The sequence below is a fragment of the Cylas formicarius genome, unplaced genomic scaffold (assembly GCF_029955315.1).
Source record: "Cylas formicarius isolate icCylForm1 unplaced genomic scaffold, icCylForm1.1 PGA_scaffold_10__41_contigs__length_53128322, whole genome shotgun sequence".
Taxonomy (NCBI): domain Eukaryota; kingdom Metazoa; phylum Arthropoda; class Insecta; order Coleoptera; family Brentidae; genus Cylas; species Cylas formicarius.
Genome location: NW_026844214.1, coordinates 48,919,997 through 48,941,943, shown reverse-complemented (window position 1 = coordinate 48,941,943; position 21,947 = coordinate 48,919,997). Strand labels below are relative to the sequence as shown.

The 21,947-nt window shown below is 36.2% G+C and overlaps 1 protein-coding gene across 1 annotated transcript; it reads left to right on the top strand.

The window, feature by feature from the left end:
* The first annotated feature begins 14,852 nt into the window (after positions 1-14,852).
* On the top strand, positions 14,853-15,381 carry LOC132708103 (uncharacterized). Its single transcript, XM_060680224.1, has one exon. The coding sequence runs from the start codon at positions 14,873-14,875 to the stop codon at positions 15,317-15,319; it is 447 nt and encodes a 148-aa protein (XP_060536207.1). The 5' UTR covers positions 14,853-14,872; the 3' UTR covers positions 15,320-15,381.
* Positions 15,382-21,947: the final 6,566 nt, after the last annotated feature.

The following is a 21,947-nucleotide window of genomic DNA, read 5'->3' as shown; positions in this document are numbered from 1 at the left end:
TATTCAAAAAATGTTTCATTTCGACGTTTGGTAACTGTTGGTTTGTACTTTTCTCAAGACGAAAATTGATGTAATACTTTCCGTCGCGATCTCAATATTTCCTTTTAAAAACTCAACTAAGATGGCTTTTTAATAAACTAACTTGTTTGCAGAACGAGAGGGAACAAATATATCCCGCTATAGGGAGATACATAATTAATTTTGTTTTGCAAGCGCTTCCGAGCTCGAGACGCGCGAGAGAGATGGAGAATCTTCTTACAGAAGTTTCCATTTTAAAGTTGCTCTCATCCGCGTACCAAAAGGGTTAAGATGACGCTGAATAAACAATAAGACGAGTCTCGAGCGCTTCCTTAATTAATAAACTTCTACTAATGAAAGAAATAATTAATTTCTGCCTACCACCGAATCGGCTCGACGCCGTTTTAAACAAAGCGTCTTGAAACTTTTCGTTCTTTGTTTAATATTTCACGTCGTACGTAAAATGAGTTTCGAAACACAAAGAGATACCGTCCGCGTATTAAATATAATATTAAAATTGCAAATTTAATGATTTTTGTTTACAAAATTATGTGATTTAATTTTCGGTGCTTTCGCCATATCGTGCAGAAACCCGTCACACATTTAATATAATAAATACATAAATGTGTGACGGGTTTCTGCACGATATGACGAAAGCGCCGAAAATTATGGAATTGGCATAATTATAACATTTTTTATTTGACGTTTCGGTCCAGAATAAAATATTCTAGACAGTTAGGGTCATAGCGGGGGAGCATTATATTATATCCCAATTATCAAAATTGTTGGTCATGTACCCTTGCGTGAAACAATCCAAAATAAAATGTATATAAAACGACTCACACACATTTAAACAGTGGTTCACAAAACAATCAACACGAGGGAGGTAGAAACACATCGAATTAAAATAAATAAAGTTGTTCTTTTTTTTCCCTTTCGACTGGGTTCCAAGGTTGCGTCCCGTTTAGCACTCCTAAACGGATTGAATTGTTTCACACAAGGGTACATTATTCTGAGGAAGGTGACATTTGGACCAAAACGTCAACTAAAAATGTAGTATTCTAATTTTGCCAATTCCATAACCATTTGTAATTTTTGGAGATTATGTTTAATTGGTTTTGTTCTTTTGGAATTGCGTTTACTAATAATAGTAATTATTTAGTAAACATGAGACATTTTTAACAAATTTCTGGAAGTCAATGAAATTTAATGTTTTACTGTTATATGACGCTAATTATAATTGAGTTTCATGGAATGCGGTAAAAAACAAACAACCTTGTTTTCCATTTATTTTAAAAGTTGGTATTACTGAGTTGACCAAAATTAGTGAAAAATTGAAGAAAAAGTTGGCTTGTCATTTCAATAGGTATATGTTTTTGGGCAATTTAAACCATTTATTGAATATATTACATTTGATTTCTTTTTAATTGAAATTTTACTTGTTAATGGAATAAAAATTGCTTTTATTAATTTGTAAGATTTACGACAAACTGTGATATCATATTTAGAAAGAATATGATTTATTTTTTGTAATAAATTATTTATATATGGCATTGCAATATATTTCTGATTAATTGTATTCTCTTTTAAAATTTTTGTTTTATTATAAAACATGTAGGCTCGCTATGTGAAAACGTTATTAATAATATTTTTCTACTTCCATCTGTAAAATGCCTAATTACCATGAATCCGAGCCACTTCGGACATTTCCGGGATTTTACTGTACGGATTTGGGAGCAATCGGATGTCTTCGGAGGTATTTCTCACGCCTTGAATTTTGACGTTTGTCAATTCTGAAGATCATGTCAGTGAATGTATTCGTGTTGTTTAGCGAAAATGTACCCAAAAACTAACGGTCGTAGAAAAAGTATAGTACGCAACACGGTAAACTTTTTAAGTCACTCGTTTATTAAACAATCCCTCCGCTCGTGTCAAATAAACTCGGGAGTTAAATGCTGTTTACCGCACTTGTTGCATAATATACTATTTCAGACGAATGGTTTTGAGTTAAAATTTGTTTGACTGGATAAAATGTCTGCACTATATACTAGTGATGTTAGTTCAGCACAATTTGTTAAAACAATAATAGCATTATTTAAATTTTTAGGGTGATTAGACTTATAAGTTAGATAAATTCCTGGCCATGTATCTTTTGCATACTATTTTGTTTTTATGTTATTATTAAGTTACAGTTAAGTTACGAAAATTTATTTTTTTAATCTTTTTTGCCATTTCAATAGTGAATTGCAATTTAGAAGGAGAATTACTAAAACCATTAAGAATATCACTAACACGATTTTTATCATATTAAATTGAAAATTATATTAAAATTTAATTTCTTTAAAAAAACATTCTTCCAATATTCCATCCACCGTCAATGAAAGTGGAGAGCCCATAGCACATCCATTGAATTGTTGGTAAAAGTTTGTTAATTTAGGTTAGGTTAAGTGCTTCTATAAAATCTTTTGTTGTTATAATTTCATTGGAATATTAGTAGCATATAATTTTCTGAAAATTTGATGGTGTCTATTAATTGTTATTAAAAAGAATCATTAATAAAATACTGATACAGTTTGATAGGTATTTAGATAATGTTAAATTAATTTAATTTTACAAAATTGTGATTTTTAGTTCGATTTTTTAGTTTTGTCAATAAGTAGCTTATTTATTTCAGAATCATAGTCCTCAGAATTAGTAATTACAATTTTATTTTATTTATCAGATTATTTTTTAAATTTCTATCGTTAAATGTTAAATTTACAATCCAAATTACGTATTTAAATACACTGCAAATGCAATTGTAGTAGCAATTAAATGCAGTTTAAAAAATTATATTTGAAATACATTCGATTACTTTGACGGAAAAGTATTTGTATTTGTATTAAAATACTTTAAAAAATTTTTTTTGACAACTCTGTATATAATAAACTAGTGCTTAACGCGGTAAATCGGGGTTAATGAGACATTAGTAGTAACTCAAGTAAAAATTCTGTCCACAATTTAACTTTTTTTGAGTGTCAAGTTCTCTCGTTCACATTTTAGGTTAGGATAAAGATATTGAGGCGCGGTTTCTACCGGTCCGGCCCCCGTCTATCTATCGACGCAAATAAGTAACGTAAATTAACCCACAGAATTCTATCGACCCACGGCATTAATAAAAAATGAATTTTCTTTTATCGGCTCCTATCAAAGTATTAAAAATCGATTATTTAACGTTACGTCGGTTGGTGGGTAAACGCGGGGAAGGGGGGGTCCGTTAAGGTCGCTACGGTGGTGGGGGTAGCAGCGGGGGACTACGTATTTGATTGATGAGTACATTTGTTTGGACAAGTACACTGCGGGGCTTGGACGCAGGCCGGACTCGAGTGTTTGCACAGGGTGGGGGTGGCTCGAAATGCAGCACCGGCACCCCTTTATAAGGGGGGGTGGCCCCACTGCGTCGAGAAGTTGACGGCGAGCGATATGCATTTCGTCAGACAATCGAGATCAAGGGAGCGAACCCACTTCATAAATGCAAATGCGTAGCGCCGTTGCCCGTATATGAATAATTATTTTACGAAAACTGGCGCATCAACCAACCTGTTCCATTGTACGGATAAATCAGAGATGGAAATAGATGGTCAACTGCAGAAGAAACAAATCACTATTACTGTGCTGTCAGAGTGATCGGAGCTTGAAGTAATTTACTTATAGAGGCGAAAACTTTGAGAGAATCTGATTTCTAGTCCGACGCCTTAAGCGACAAGCCATTTGAAAGTCAAATTATTTCGGATGTATATTTATATTATAATATACTGGCATCATTTTTTCAAGACTCCATTATTAACATTGGTAAAAAAGTCATCAAATGAGTAATAGGCCCCATACAGCAGAAGTGATTTGACCTTAATAGAGAATTGTCTCTCCGGCAGTTCTCTGACGCTTAGAGGCAATAGATTGAAGAATTTGGGTCCATAATAGTTCTTATAATTTGTAGTCTTTGCAATTCTTGAGTAGTTAATCACCATATCAATTCTGTTTCTGGTGAGATAGTGGCAGACATTAATATGAAGAGGATCCTGGTTGTTTTTAGTATACTTTAATGCCGAATAAATATAATTACATGCAACAGTTAATATTTGGAGATCTTTAAACATTGCTCTTACGTCATCCCTAAAATTCAACTGCGTCATCGCCCTGATGGCTCGCCTCTGCATCGAAAACACTCTTTCGGTATGTGAGGAGTGACCCCAAACCAAAATTGCGTAGCTAAATAATCCCTGAAAGAGTGAAAAATCTACCTTTCTGAGTATACATTGCCGACCAAAGTGCGCATCAAGTTCACCACCCTGGAGAGCTTCTCACAAAGACCAATTATGCTACTTTCGGATCAAGCAGAACCCCAAGGCAGTTCACATGTAATGGATTGTTGAATGTTGAATCGCGTAAAGAAAATATAATTTGTTCTGTTTCTGATTCATTGAGGTTAAGTTTGTTAGCACGAAACCAATCACTAGCCCCAGACTGTGCTCCCTCGATCCTGTGCATCAAGTCGTTCTCAGAATGACTTCGACAAGAAAAGGTAGTATCATCAGCGAACAATGTACAAACTATGTCAGCAACATATTCAGGGACATCGTTTATATAGATCAAGAACAGAAGAGGGTCCATAAAGGATCCTTGGGGTACTCCATGTTCAACAACTCTAATTGGTGATGATTTTCCATTCAGGACCACGATCTTCCTCCCGTTGAAAAGATAACTTTGAAGGAATCCAACCGATGAGAGATCTACACAATACCACTGCAATTTACTCAGAAGAACAGGATGCCGGACACAGTCAAACGCTTTCGAAAGATCGCATAGGACTGTGCCGGAGTACTCTCTGCTTTCAAACACTGCTTGAAGTTAATCAAGAAGGCTACTAATCGCTCGACAAGTCGATTTACCATGTCTAAACCTAAACTGGGCTGGAGACAACAAACGGTTGTCCTCGAAGTAAGCTGCTAATTGAGAATATAGAATCTTTTCAACAATTTTACCGATTGTGGGGATAATAGATATTGGACGATAATTATTTATATAATTTACATCGCCTTGAAAACTGGAATCACTCTGGAAAACTTCAAGGAGTTGAGAAAAATACCCTCGGATATACACCTATTCGTCAGCTTAGTCAATGGAATAATTATTAAGTCTTTAATTAATTGGATAATATTGATATTTATATCATATATGTCTTTACTATTATCACATTTAAAACTGGTCAGGATGTCTCTCATTTCAATATATGAGACTTCACAGAAAGAAAAACGTTTATCCGTATGCGCCCTCATAGACTCAGTTAAATCGTAAGTATTAGCAATATTTGAAGTTAATTTATTTTCTACTTTTGAAAAATATTCATTAAAATTGTCGGGAGTGATACCCAGTGGATGAAAATTTGATCCACTCTTCCGTTTCCTATTGATGACCTCCCATGCTGCCTTAGAATTGTTTACTTTTATTATGTAGAACGCTTTAGCCTTTTTTTTACTTAATTTTATTTTTGCCCTGTAAGCAGCCCTATGAGATTTTATTATATTTTCGATATCGGGAAATTTAGGATTTTGTTTTCGATATTTAATTTGTTATTTTTAACTGGTTTATTCTTGAGGGGAAAAGCACAGTTAATTTCGCTTATGAATATATCAAGAAATGTACTGAATTTTTGTTCAATGTCGATATTCGTGTAGGATGCAAAAGACCAATCACCTTTACCAATACCCGAACATAGATCGTTTAAACCAACCTGAGTTATAGGCCTATGGCGAACAGACCTGCACCTTGTCAGTTGAATTTGTTGGGCAATAAATCTTACACGTAACTGCACAGTGGTCAGACAAACGAATATCAATGACATCTACCTCGCTCTGAACATCAAAATTTATAAAAATGTTATCCAAACAGTTTTGCTGCCTGGTTGGGACATCAATTAGACCTTCAAGGCCATGGGACAGCGTGAAATCCAAGAAGTGACGCTTGTTCATTTTGTCTTTGTAATTTTTAACATTATCTTAGAAATGGATATTAAAGTTCCCAAGCAACTTTGTTATTTCCAACATTAATGAAGTTAAATAGATCGTTGAGTTTATTTAAGAAAAGGTGAATATCAACTTCTGGCGATCTATAAATAGAGACCACTAAGATATTCAATTGAACAATTTTGATCACCGCAATCTCGCTTACCATTTCCTCACAGAATTCTGCAACGTCAATCGATTGAAACCCAATACCCTCCTTAACAAAAATTATTACGCCCCCGTGGCTATGAAATCTTCTGCTGTTCACTAAAACATACATCAACATATTTTTTTTCGAATAAAAATCTGTAAAAAGTAAATCCAGGATATTTAGACGAAACAGGCTGAAAGACTCCTGCTCAGTTGCTAGTACCCGCTTCGGGGTGGTACGGACCTCTGAAAATTTCTACTGTTGGTAAAGACGAACCTTCGACAGCAGCACCCTCGGGACAAATACTAGGGTCAAACACCTGGTCTTCAGTCGCAATGGAAGTCATCGACCATTTCCTGAGTCGTGCCTGCGCCGTTAATTATAAAACCGATATTATATTAAGCAAACAATGGTCCTTTGCAGTGGGTAAGTTTTGAATGTACGCTGCGTGAGAAAATCTGATTTCTAGTTAGATTAAGATTAAAAAACTATTGGAAAGTCGGATTATTTCGGATGATTTGTCAAATGACATGTATTTATAATATACTGGAATCACTGGATAGTGGACAAAATTTTCCCGCATTTTTTTAGATGTTAATTAAAAAAAGGATAGGTTAGTTTTGAATACTCGCTGCGAGATAGTCTAGGCCATAGAGAAATAAAAAAAGGAATTTCCAAAACTTACGAAGAAAGCAGAATAGCGTGTGTGCGCAACCTCTAGCGCATAGCTCGTCGGTATATCTAGTAAAAGCCACCTCCATCTCCAAAAGCAGATCGGAGCGTCTACTTCAAGAATGTCATTGTGAAATCGGCCATATTGCTTCGTTTTCGTTGTTTGTTTTGAAAAGTGCCATATAAATACAAATTTCATTTGCGTTTTGTTATAAATCGTTTTTTTATGACTTGCGAACTCTTTACTGCTACTCCTATCAAATATTGTATAATAATTAATATTACGTAACTTATTGCACAATGTTCTTATACCCCTTTTGTAAAATAACCAATTATACATCAACACAGCGTGCGGAAATGGTCACTTACCACGTGAGTTTCTTGTCCCACGGATCCGAGCTCCTTCGGATTTTTCCGGGATATTACCGCACTGGTTTGAGAACAGTCGGATGTTTCCGGAGATTTTACCGCAGGGCTTCAATTTTGACGGTCATTGCAGTGAATGCATTCGTGTTGTTTTGCAAAAGTGTACTCAAAAACTAACTACCGCAGAAAAAGCATAGTATGCATAAGCTATTATCTTCATTCGGGTTTAAAGGCCGTCGTCGATTGCAATTACTTCCTAACGTTTCGCTAGCACGAGTGGCGAGCTTCTTCAGAGGTCCTTCCATCTCCGATGTTGGACGTAGACTGACGATTTCTCCTGCGCAGGTTGTATTTATGCCGATTGGTGGTGGGCGGGGCTTGTTCCGCTTCGGTTGGTCTCGGGATATCGATCGGTACTGCTCGGGCGTTCCTAAGGATCGGGTTCCAGATTTGGTTGAGTCTAAGGGTCTCCTTCTTTCGGTTGAAATTGTGTGGGTGTTTTTGTATCTCAATGGCTTCCCTGACTAGTCTGTTGTGATAGCCGTTGACCGATGCTAGTAACTTACAGCTCTCAAAGTGTATCCTGTGTTCCCCGCTGCTCAGTGCGTGTTCAGCCACTGCAGACTTCTCTGTATGTCCTAGCCTGCAGCTTGCTTTATGCTCCTTAAGTCTCGTTCCCATTGATCTCTTGGTAGTTCCGATGTAGACCTTTCCGCATGAACACGGAATGCGGTAGACTCCGGCAGCTGAAAGTGAGCCCCTCTTGTCCTTCGCTGACCTGATGGTCTGCTGGATCTTCTTTGTAGGCTTAAAGATTGTTTTGATGTCGTGTCTTTTCAATACTCTGCCAATCCTGTCGGTGACACTCGGAATATACGGCAGATATGCGTGAGAGGTGGAAGGTCGTTGTTCGGTATCCCGTGATCTTGATGATCTTGAGTTCATTGATCTCTCGATCTCCCTCTTACTGTAGCCATTTGCCTCGAACGCAGTTTTTAGGTGTTCAAGTTCCATCTGGAGGTTCTCCGGTTCGCAAATCCTTTGGGCTCGTTCTGTCAGGGTTCTGATAACCCCATACTTTTGACTTGGGTGATGGTTGGATAGAGCATGCAGGTATCTGTCCGTATGGGTTGGTTTTCTGTAAACTGTGTGGCCCAGCTTCTTACCTTGCTTCCTCACTAGTACGTCCAAGAATGCAAGTTGTTGATCATTTTCAGTCTCCATAGTAAACTGGATGCTGACTGTTGAGATGCTGCAGAAAGTTGTTGAGCTTGTCCATACCATGTTTCCAAATCACGAAGGTGTCATCCACGTACCGGAACCACGTTGCTGGCTTGTACTCTGAGGTCTCGATCGCTTTTCCCTCAAAGTGTTCCATAAATAAGTTGGCTATAACCGGACTTAGTGGGCTTCGCATTGCCACTCCGTCCACCTGTTCGTAGAAGTTTCCCTTCCACACGAAATAGCTACCGGTCAGATAGACTTCAAAAAGTTTGCAAATATCGACAGGAAATATCCTGTTCACCAGGTCCAAGCAACTCTTCAGAGGTACTTTGGTAAACAGTGAGACGACGTCGAAGCTCACAAGGATGTCGTTTTGTTCAATATTGATATCTTGAATCTTGCGCACGAAGTCGGTGGAGTCCTTGATGTAACTGGTGCCGTGTCCTACGTGTGGTTGGAGCAGCGATGCCAAGTGTTTAGCCAAGTAATACGTTGGTGATCCGGGTGCGCTAACTATTGGTCTTAACGGGACATCTACTTTGTGTATCTTAGGTAGTCCATAGAGCCTTGGTGGAACAGTCTCCGTCCTCACAATGCGCTTCTTGATTTCTTCTGACAGTGATGATGACTTGATGAGCCGGTTGGTAAGACGTAGTCTAACTTGCGTCGGATCCTTTTTCAGGGGTTTGTACGTCTTATACTTCGCTTTCCTTGGATGATAAGCTTCAAAAGCTCGTATTTTTCGCCCCTCATTATATGACTGAGATATTCCAAATTTCTTCTTTTTATAGTTTTTATTAGTTCACGTTATTTCCTCATTCTTGACAGCAAATTCTTGTTTGTCAATCACTTCGTCCATGATATTCTTTACATTCTCCGATAGCACCACATTTCAAATCTGGCTGAACGGGCGGATCTGGGGATTGGAAGAGGTGGTCCTATATATATATATATATATATATATGTATATATATATATATATATATATATATATATATATATATATATATATATATATATATATATATATATATATATATATATATATATATATATATATATATATATATATATATATATATATATATATATATATATATATATATATATATATATATATATAGCAAGTCGAATACGTAACACTGGGACACCCCTTTATTTAGGTTAGAGTTAAGCAATAAAAGATCTCAGGTGCTTTTTTCACAACTAGCCCTTATTCTTATGCTTTAAGCTTTCGCTCAGGATTGTAGACTTCATCAGGAAGAAGAATGTACAGTTAATTTAAACTCTAAACTATCAATCCAAAAGCAAGTGGCCGGCATGTTCTTGTTAACATTAAAATTTTCGTTATTATTTAAAATACAGCGATAAAAGATTAGTTTAAACTAATAGACAGTCATCATTAAATTACCATTTAAAACAACAACACAAAGAGGGATGATAACAGATTAAAAATAGTTTTTTGTTTGTTTAAAATATTAACGCCATGTTAACAACAACGATTCCGACTTGGAAAAATTTGTTGTTAACATGGCGTTAATATTTTATGTGTGTGTTATTGTTTTAAATTGTAATGTAATGATGACTGTCTATTAGTTTTATCGGTGTATTTTAAATAATAACGAAAATTTTAAGAACAAGAACATGCCGGCCATTTGCTTTTGGATTGATAATTTAGAGTTTAAATTAACTGCACATTTTTCTTCCTGATGAAGCCTACAATCCTGGGCGAAAGCATGAAGCATAAGAATAAGGGCTAGTTGTGAAAAAAGCACCTAAGATCTTTTATTGCTTAACTCTAACTTAAAAAAAGGGGCATCCCAGTGTTACGTATTCGATATGTGTATTTATATAGATATAAGGTGTTGCGCGGAAGGTTACGTTTGTCATTAGAGCCCCACTTTGCCTTAGTGAGCAAGGCATCCTTTATTAATCCTTAATTAGCATTACAGTTGATAGTTTTATTGGTTTTTCGTTAATAGAAGGGTTTAAAAGAACAATCCAAGTATATATATTTTTGCAATGACGTATAAAACTTATAATACATTTTATAAAGCAAAACGTAACGATTTTTTTATATGTGTCTGCATATGTGGTTTCTACAAATATAACAGCAACTTGCTTTTTACCTTTTATTGTATCATGCGAGTGATACATCATTTAAAAGTAATTTTTACTTTCTATTTAGTATTGCAAAATATTCAATATGGCGCCCATAAGAAAATTTAATTGGCACAATGTGTTGTCCTTTACGTCAATATTGCTCTTAAAAAAATCTTTCAATAATTCATGTTTGGCTTTACAGGCAAAAATAGAAAACCTAACCAGTTTTGCGGACGGGTTTAAGTTTCACATCAAATTCCTTAAACCTTTCCCAATTTATCCTGACGTTGGACACACCGTATATCGATCCCCAGTCCCCCGAAAGGCAAATTATAAAAATGTCTACCTGCGTCGATAAACAACTCGCGAAAATAACAATATTTGATCGCGGTGTTGACAGGTGGGTCGTAGGTCTAACAAATTTAATCTTAAATTCAAATTTGAACAGATCAAACGCCAGTGCCGGGACGGGCCAATATTTAGTTATTTGCCCGGGAACACAACTTGTTGACTGCGTAAATACGGAGAGCCATTGTTTCCTTTTTATATAACTTTTTCAGCGTGGAGGATTACATTCGCCACCACGAAATTAATGGCGTCTTTTATGTACGAAAAAGCACGCGTAAGCAAACAGCGGGGTTACCGAGGATCGTACAATAGAGAAAGTAATAAGAGATATATACGAGGGCAGCGCCAAAATTTCCCGGCCTGAATATGAAAAAAACAAAGTAGAGTAACGATTTTATATTATTTTTCAATATAATCCTCCTTAACTTCAATACACTTATTACATCTCTTTAATAACAACTCAATCCCTTTAAAAAAATATTCTTTTGGTTTGTCTGCAAAATGAGCTAAAACAGCCTCTTTTAACTCAACTTCGTCGTCAAACCGTCGTCCACGCAAGTCCTTTTTCAAATATCTAGACAAATAATAGTCGGTGGGGGCCATATCTGGGCTATAGGGAGGATGATCTATCTGTTGGAACCCACACCCTAAAATGCAGCTTGTGCAACACCAGCAGTGTGGACAGGTGCATTATCGTGCAAAAGACGCAGGTCTCTGTTCAGTTTTCCTCGACCTTTTGCACGTATGCAGTGTCCCATTTTATGTAATAATGTTGCGTAATATTTACCATTGACAGTGGTATTAGTTTCTTTAAAATCTATCAAAGGTATTCCTTCACAATTACAAAAGATCGTGGCCATCACCATTTTTGTTGACTCGCAGACTCTGAATTTTTTTGGAGGTGCTTCACCCTTACGACGCCACTCCATTGATTCTTTTTTCGATAGAGGGTCATAATAAAGAACCATAGTTTCATCTCCCGTCACAATAGTTTCTATCACGGGCTTCGGTTCCGACCCACGTAGTTCCAAAAAAGACCGCGTACACTCGACACGACGTTGTTTTTGAATAGCCGAAAGGTATTTAGAAACCCATCTTGCACTAACCTTATGCATACCTAAATAAATGATCATGCAGTAATTTCTGAGATTTCTTTGACCTTTAAACGTCGATGACTGAATACCACCAGTACCACAATCGCAACAATATCTTCCGTTATGACCTCCACTGGTCTACCAGTTCTTGAATCATCTTCAAGGGACTCCTGCCTCATTCGAATATGTTTTGCCCATTGTTTTACTACAGAATACGAAACACAACTTCTTTTGTCAAAAACTTTATGACTGCTTTATACTCAATTTGCGTTATTTGCGACATTTTTTCGAACACGTCTGTCAATAAAAAACTATTTGACGCAAGACATCAATTTTTATCGTGATACTGGAGCTGCATCTATGTCAGGCCGGGAAATTTTGGCGTTAACCTCGTACTTAATACTAGGGTTGTGGAATCCACCGGGAGAATTTTTTTGCACAAATTAAATTAGAACAAAAAATGTTCAGATTTTCAGAGTGCTTTATGATGGCTGTTTCGGTAACACCGTGCCTTTATCAAATACAAAATATGGACTATATTCCGACACTTATATTTAAAAACATGTATTATATATAAAAACACTGATATATAAAAATTACATTTATAGGGTTATAAATCCAAATTTAACAACGGAGACGCATTTTAATCCAATAGCTAAAAACAAATTTAGTTTTTTTGCTTTTTGAATGATTATGTAATATATCAGAACGATCGTCAAAGCTGTGCATTTCTAAATTTAGACGAATGTCATAGTTAGAAACCGAACTTTTATTTTTATAGTATACGTTAATATTCCAAGGTGCCGAGCCAATCAGAGGGCAGGAGCATCAATGTAATCCGAAGCGCGCTTCGTTTGATATCGCGTTTAATCGTATAGCAGCATATTGATGAGCCATTAACAAGCCGGGTACATCACCAAGATGATGTTACCCATTTTATTCAGAAAACGAAGCCCGATCTCCATGTAGACACTGTTGCATTTGAAGATAGGCGACAGGTTTGAAAGAATTAAGCCTACAATTATTACGCGTTTAATTGTCGATTTGTGTTACAGGTCATTTTGCAAGACATGAATAGCTTTGCTCGCAGCTTGGACGAAGAATCTTTTGGGAGTTTTGTGGATATTTTTAGGACACACAGAACAACGAAATTCTGAGGAAAATTCGAAAAAAAGAAAAATTGAGAAGCAAACATATTATCCTAATAAAAAGTAAAATTACTATTTATAAACCTTTCATTTTCATATAATATTTAATTTTTTAGATAATTGCATACTTTAATCAGTGTTTTATTTATTGCATAGTTTTTAATTAATAAATAATAATTGTATGATATAAGATGCAAATAAATTTTATTGTCCTATTTTATAAGTCAATTTACCCTCAAAATACAAATAAAAGCAGTATAAACACATTGTCAGTTTTATTGTATAAACTTTAAATAGAATTAGCACATTAACCAGTTTACTTGGTCAATGATTAACAACAAATAATTTAAGAGATCATACTTATGCGACATGCGTTCTCCAATCTGTCATGAAAGTAAAGAGGGCTATGCGGATGCCAACATCTCCGATTCGGTTTGCGGTTTGAACTTGGCGCCATAGTCAAAACTAGCCGAAGCGTTATGATTCGCTCGGCACGTTGGAATATTAATGTATGCTTATTTTTATACGCTGGTTTATGTTCGTTAAAGCGTTTCTTAAATGTTCTACCTGTTTGTCCTATATAAATTTTTGGACAAGATCCACATTTCAAGTTGTAGACTCCGGATTTCTGAGTTTTTCGTAATTTAGTTTTATTGTTTTTTTAGAAAATATCCTATGGTGTTTTCGGTTTTAAAAGCAATATTAATGCCAAATTTAGATAGATGCTTCGAAATTTTCTTGTTAGGTTCTCCTAAGCAAAACCATCATGTACCTATCTATACCACCAGAGAAATCCTTTACTCAGAGGATGTTTATGTATGATATTTTCTAAATTGTCCATGAAAATTTCTGCTAGTAGTGGACTAAGTGGGTTTCCCGAAATTAATCCTTCTTTAGCAATAGCAGATAATTGACCGAAATAATTTTAACCCTTTCAGGACGAAAACGCTAACGTTGACTAAGTCCGCCGATAAGTTGATAGTAAATCAAAGAAAGATCGAACGAGTTATGCTCGTAATTACAAGAAGAGACGTGGTACCAATCAGGCTAGTGAAACAAAGAACTAAAATAACAAAAAACTACTTAAGACAAATGGAGATGGGCTGGTCATATAGCGCACTTGAGCGACAATAGGTGGACCAAAAGATTGATAGAATGGAGACTCGGAAAAAATAAGAGAAATCGGGGTAGATGGGAAGACGACCTGAGAAAAACAGAGGGAAATTGGAAGGAGAAGGTACAAAACAGAATCCCGTGGAAGGAGATGGAGGAGACCTACGTCCAAAGAGGTTGGCGGATGATGATTATGATTGTCTTCCGTATCTTACCATATAACCTGCTGATTGTGCTAGTTACTGATATGCATCTTCAATTCGAGCATGTTTCTTTTCTGCCCTTTTTATAAATAGGGGTAATACATCCAGTTTTCCAGATGTCGCTTTTTGTTGACTACTGAGCTGATATTAGGGTTTGGGGCATTCATATTTAAGAAGCTCTATTCTTTTTCTATACTTTAAGAGCTTCGTCTGTTTGTTCTTGTGTGACTTCAATAAATGTTCCTTCCACTCGGCATGGTTTGCGAAAATGCGAGTCATACATTGAGTTCTGGCTGCCACCATTTTTTAATGCCAATTATTGGCAGGTGCGGTGAAATGTAACGTCAAATTACTGTCACCGTGGCATCGAATGATCACGCGAGGTCACAAGATGCACAACTCTAGTGATATATTCTGCTTGAAAGATCTGGACGAGGATAATTCGAACGGTACACAAATAATATCCGTCAACGGACAGTGTTCGTTGAGGCAGAACCGAATGAGAAGAGATCTGCATGCGGGGTCCTCTTTCGAATACGGTTCCACTTCTGCGAGACAAAGGGAGGATATAATGGGAACTGACAGGTCGAAACCAGACACTAGCGACCAGATCGAAAAGAATATTTTGGACGAGACGAGGAAGGAAGATATTCATCGTCTACCGGACAAAGTGGAGTCGGGACTTTGCAAAGCTCCGGAACCCACATCTCTTCCGGCTCAACACTTGATTTCGGAATCGGCGATGACGAGGAATCCTCTTACCGGAGCGGGCATGGAGGTGGAACTCCACAAGAAGCCCAAGAAAGGCGCCTCGAAAGACAATAAATGGGTGTGGTAACTCAACCGGAGTCGGCGTTTGCATATTTTGTAAACCAACATTACTATCGTTATTAAATTGACAGCCAGTTTGTAGTTTGGATTTTCTGTAATAGGCGTCTTAGCAGAACACTATGTATATTCCTGAATCCCTCGGAACTTTCTAGATATGTTTCATATACAGAGTATGATCTGTGATCTGTTAGGTCTTTCCATTTCCGCCTGTCTTCAGCGGCTCTAAAGCATTCGTTGAGCGGTATTCCGGTTTCCTTGACAATGAGGTCCACATTTCTGTTTGGAGATCTTCCTCGCGTTCTCGTTCCTTGCGCCTTCCCTTGAATAGTGAGTTTTTCCACGACGACATGTCCAAAAAAGGAAGTAATTCGTTCGGAGGCGATTGTGCGGAGTCTTTTTTTAATTTTTAACTGGTTTAAAATTGATTCGTTCGTTCTTCTTTGTGTCCATGATATGCGCAGCATCTTTCGCCGGCAATACATTTCAAAAGGATCCATAGCATGTTTGTCTGTTTCCTTGAGTGTCCAGCACTCCGATGCATAAAGTAAGACTGAGAATACAAAGGTTTTGAAGAGTCTCATCTTTGTAGACAGGGCTATGTTTAGACTCTTCCAGATCCTGCTCAACATAACCATGGCTTCTTTGGCAACCGCTGGCCTGCTATTTCTTGGGCGATCGGTGATCATTATCTTTGTCTTTAATCTGTTAATGGTCAGTCCTGCCTCGCGACTAGCCGTCTCGACTCGCCATAACAGTTCCATTAGTTCTTGATCACCCAAACATCATTTGGATTTTTCTTTTATTCAAATTTGTTGCTTATTAATATTATTTTTTTTAAATGTTAAGATCTCCAGCAACGTCTACTCAGCTGTGATAAAACTAGTCTTTTTGTTCCTTTCGAATTTAATAAACCAAAGGTACGTTACTTTTTTTCTTTTTACCACCTTCACTCTATCTCGTAAAGCAGTGCGTAGACAGAAGATGCTTGGATAGCATCTAAATTTGTATGTTTTTTTAAATATTCTTTTTATATTAATTTACGAATTCCCTTTGGGAGCACGGGTTGCTAGCCGGGCAAGGCAATTCTCCCGTGAGACATTTTGATTTTTTTTAATGTCGACCCTGAGATTTTTTGCAACACGTCGGAGAACAATATTTGAGATTCTATATTGAAAATCGGTAGTTTCTTTCTTACGAGTGAAGCTTATAACTTTACATTTATCTACGTTAAGACTCAATTCATTTGAGACACACCAGCCAAGAAGTATATCTACTGATCTCGGCAACGTAACACAATCAGCAATACTGGAAATGGAAGTATAAATTTCTGAGTCATCCGCAAATAACAGGTTCTGCGTATCATTGAGATTTGAAATAACATCATTAATAAAAGTTAAGTTAGAACTCTGTGGCACCCCTGATGTTGTGAGATATCTATTAGATGCATACCCATTGTAGGATATGTACTGTGGTCCTGTCACTTGAGCAGTTTCTGAGAAACATCACCGCACCATCGGCAAATCCAAAACGCTTAGGTTTCTGAAGCAAACCAGCATGACTGATTTTATCGAATGCTTTACTAAAATCGGTATATACAACATCTACTTGTCCTTGACTGTCAAGCACCTTTGCTGCATACTCCGTAAACTGTACCAAATTAGTAACTGTAGAGCGGGTGTTATAAAATCCTGGCAGACTTGCAGAGATAATGCTTCTGACAGAGTTAAAAATACGGTCGCACCGAATGAGCTCAAGTATTTTAGAAAAATTGCATAAGATTGTGATAGGTCTATAGTTGGTTACGTGATTTCTTTCAACACTTTTAAAAATTGGACAGACCCTCGATTCCTTCCAACATCGCGGATAATTTCTGGAGGAGAGCGAGAGGTCAAATATTTTAAGTAAATGCTTGGAATAGACACTAATACAATCTTTTACTAAAAAAGGTTTCCATCGGGTCCTGAGGTCATTTTATTTTTTAATTTCTTTGCGGCCTTTATTATTTCATTCTCAGTAATTGGATAGAAATTTATAGTGCTTGGGTTTAAATCTACTACGTTACAAAGAGTGCGCTCAGGACCAGAAGGGAGAAATACACTCTCATAAAAGGTAGCAAACGCTTCCACAATAGAAAGGCGATCATCAAGGACATTGCCGTCGAAAACCGTGTTACCGGGGATTCGGGTGGATTGATTTTTTTGGTGTACATATGACCAAAAAGTACGAGGATCGTTAGAAACACCTTGTTGCACTGCACCAAGGTAAACACCATAAGCAGTCTTGATCTGAAATTTGATTTTTCATCTTAGCCTTTGAAACCCGACTAAGCGGACCCTAACACCAGTTTTCTTGTATTTTTTGTGTATTTTTTCTTTTTGTTTTATATTAATGAGTGTAATTTTTAAACAGAGGTACATTTCGATCAAAAAGGCCATAAAATTTTTCATGAAAGCTCTGCAATGCTTCGTCGGCATCGTGAAAGTGATTTAAAAAGTCCCCACCGTGTATATGGTTGGCCTTTTAAGAAAATCAAGATTTTTCAATTTAAAATGATCCTAATATATTCGTTTACTTTGGACATCCTTGAGTATTTAATAGTGCATACATAGTATTCGTTAGTTTTTGGGTACATTTTCGCAAAACAACACGAATACATTCACTGACATTACCGTCAGAATTGACAAACGTCAAAATTCAAAGCGTGGGAAATACCTCCGAAAACATCCGATTGCTCCCAAATCCGTGCGGTAAAATCCCGGAAATGTCCGAATTGGCTCGGAATCATGGGAAACGAAACTGACTTGGTAAAGTGACGCTTCCCGCACGCTAGATCGATGGGTAATTAGGTATTTTACAGACGGGAGTAGAAAAAATATTAGTGCTACGGTAATTTTTTTGTGTGAAAACTAGGTATGTATTATTAGTAATAAAAAAGTTTGAAGAGCTTTAAAAGGAATTCAAAACAAGATTTAAAAATAGCATGCTTTATTCGTCACGCTTTTTTGAAAATAATTTTAAATTGTGCATCATAACAACGTCTACAACTATTGTAATTATCATTTTCTCATATCTTTTCAAACAGTTGAGATAATGAACTTGACCCTATCGCAAATTTCGTTAACTTAACGAATTTTTGTTCCGTGATATATGGTAATTAAATTAACAACTACTTTATAGTCTGGATTTACGGGAATAGACAGAGGCGCGCGCACGCGCAAAGGCGAGGTTTCTTTACATCAATTATTCACCGATAAATCAGGCTAAACCAAACAGCTACGGGGTAACACAAAAGGCGATCCGACGCGCCAGTTTAAACGACAAAACAACCCCCCGTCGTCCGAACAAACCTACGTTACATCCCGATCGTATAATATATAAATTGATTTCGGAAACGTGTAGCGAAAAGTCAAACGTTAAAATTGAATGGGAAGGACATCCCGACTTAACAGGCTGGGCCGGCCAGGTGTCGCAGGCATCACGCCCCTACGTTTTTAAAGGGATTTGGTGACACGATTATGCAAGTAGGAGACGTATGAATCGACAATGGATTTTTATGCGGTCCGGTGAAATATTGCGTAGTCCCCGTCTAAATGAGGTTAAAACGCAATTTTTATAATAAGAATATAGTGTTAACTTAAGTGAATTAAGTGTTAAATTAGAACAAAATAGATTTTCACAGTTATTTATTGGTTTATGACAGCTGTTTCTGTGTCGACTATAAGATGACGTACACCGTGTGCCAAATAAAACGATACACTATACGATATGAAAACCCATAGAACCCATAGAACCCATAGGATACGAAAAAAAGTTTCGAACAAAAATTTCTTGGACGCTTCTGAAGATTTAAAATATTATAATTTCGTTGATACAGGACGTCCCAAAAGTGTCCCCCGCAACATCAACTTCGTTAATTTAAATGGAACACCCTGTATATTTTTACATTTCTGGAATCCTTGGTTAAAGTAAAGGTCACTTTCTTAAGAAATTCCTATTCGAATATTGTATAGTTTAGGCAGAAATTGAGATTATGTGTTTTGTTTTCGTATGTTGATTGCCCCATATAAAATTGGGTTGTGACAAGTATTGCAACGAAAATTTAACCACATGGTGTCCCAAATAGTTGGTGCCGTTTTGGCGAATTGAATTCACAAAATCAAAAGATTTTCAAATGGAACACTCTATATTTTTATTCAGATATCAATTTTAGGACAAAAAATAAGGTAATTTTGTAATTTACCTTATATTTAAATTTTACTTACTCATTGAGATATTCCAGGATTAAGATAACACCCGTGTAAATTCATGAATTTAGAGCACATTAGGTCACTTGTTGGAAATAGGTATTTTTTAAATAGCAATAACATGATACTTCTTTTAAAGATACAGTGCTCCAGATATTCGAATAAAACCTTTTGGGTGACCATTAATACGTAGTAATTTTGAAAAAAGTCCACTCTATACTACACACTTCAACAGATTTAATAAAACTTCAGAAGTTTTTTGTTAACATATATTTTATTTGCATTTTGAATAAGTAATAGTTTATTGGTTTCAATGCCGCAATATTCTGCTCATGAACGGCTAAAATTGTTTGAATGCTACCTGGCCAATGGTAAAAGTGCTGCTTCAGCATTAAGAGAGTATCAAAGAAAACGGGAGATAAAATACCAACACAAATAATATTTAATGGAATTCTCAGGGATCTCTTAAAAGGCAACAAAATAAAACCTTATAAATTTATATCAATTCGGTTTTTGTTTCGCCAAATTTTGTTAAAATCCGACTGTTAGATATTAAAATTTATTGTAGGAACCTTGTAGAATACACAAAAGACATACGTTTTATTTTTTATTTTAATTTTAAAAGTTAAAAATTTCAAATGGAAAAGAAGATGAAAATTTATGTTAATTACTTGAATATTAAAGCTTAATTTTACATAGATTAATTAATTAATGCTATAATATATAGATACTTAAGTGATTTAAAAATATTAATAATAATTAAAATTTAAATGTAAATGCAGGTACAGATACAGACAGACAAACATGTAGTTGACAACATGAAGAAACAAATTAAGAAAAAAAAAATACTAAAAATTAAAAAGGTTAAAAATTGAGGTAAATATAATTAAGTATAATATAAAGTATAATAGTATATTATGCAACAAACGGCATTTGAGTCACGAGTTTATTTGCTGCGAGCGGAGCGGCTTGGATTTTGACGGTTTGGTTAGTTTTAATGTATTTATTAATATTTAATATTTTAATGTATGTTTAAATGTACCAAAAAACTGACAGCAGTAGGAAAATATAGTATGCAGCCCGTTTGGAAAAGTATTTAAGTCACTAGTTTATTAAACACTCGTAACTCAAATGCAGTTTACCACACTTGTTGCATATTCTACTATGATGAAATACCTTATGCTATAACGTCCCTATCCACAATCAACTCTTTCAAAAAAGCGTTAATATTGTTTATTAGGCCAGTATCTAGCAAAAGCATATTAGTTTCTGATGTGCATCTATTTCTTGTATTTACGAGGGCTACCTTGTATATTTCAGGATTTGGAATAAAAAAACTATAAGCTACCAACAAATATGACTTTGTTGTTTCTCAAAATATTCACCCTGAAGCACTTTTCCCACATCGATTCAGGCGCCTCCAAAACATACTTTTTAAAAGCATCTTCTGGTGTCAAAAATCGTTGGCCACCTAATTTATTCGTAACGTATGGGAATAAAAACAAAGTCATTAGGTGCTAAATCAGGACTATATGGTGGATGGCTCATTAAATTAAAGTTTTTTATGCTCAAACAGTTCTTTGTTTGCATTGTCGTCGTGGAGAGTGATTCTTCTTCGGCGGTTGGTTTTTCAAATTTCTTCGAAGACTTTCGGCAAACAAATGGTTGTGTACCATTCAGAATTAACTGTTTTGCCTTTCACCAAAGAAACAGTTGAAACGTGGCGAATTTTCCCGAAAAAACAGGATACCATTTGTCTCGAGGTGCTTCGTGCACGAACAATTTTTGTGGGCTTTGTCTCATGCTGATTGCATGCTGCCGTGATCGTATTTTTTTATCATTTCCTTCGACCAATCAACATGAGCCTTTTTTTGAGCTGAGTCAAATTGTGTGTGAACCAACGGTAACAAACACCGATTTTGGACGACCTTCACGAAATTCATCCTTAAGAACACTACCACCACTACTGAAGTCCGAAAACCAGCGATAAACAGTAGTCCTAGATGGTGCTTTAGCTCCAAAAGCCAAATTAAATTCATCGATGCATTGTTGTTGATTTAGTCCACTTCTAAAGTTGTAAAAAATTATTGCAGGAAAATACTGCCGATTAAGTTTCACTTCAACCGTCACAATTTTTTTAATTTATCACAAACAACACACTTTCGCCAAAAACTAACTGAGTAAACCTAACCTCAAAATGTCAAACTTCTCAATACAAAAATTAGTCGCCAGATGGCAGGACTAGTTCAAGAAAATCCCGAAATATAAAAGGCAGCCCTCGAACGATGTGTATACGGGCGTGTATTTTGTTGACAGTTATAGTGATGGTGCTGTTGTTCTTGTGGTTACGTGGAATAGGGCCATTAGCGAATGTCGCCAGTCCTGTATTAC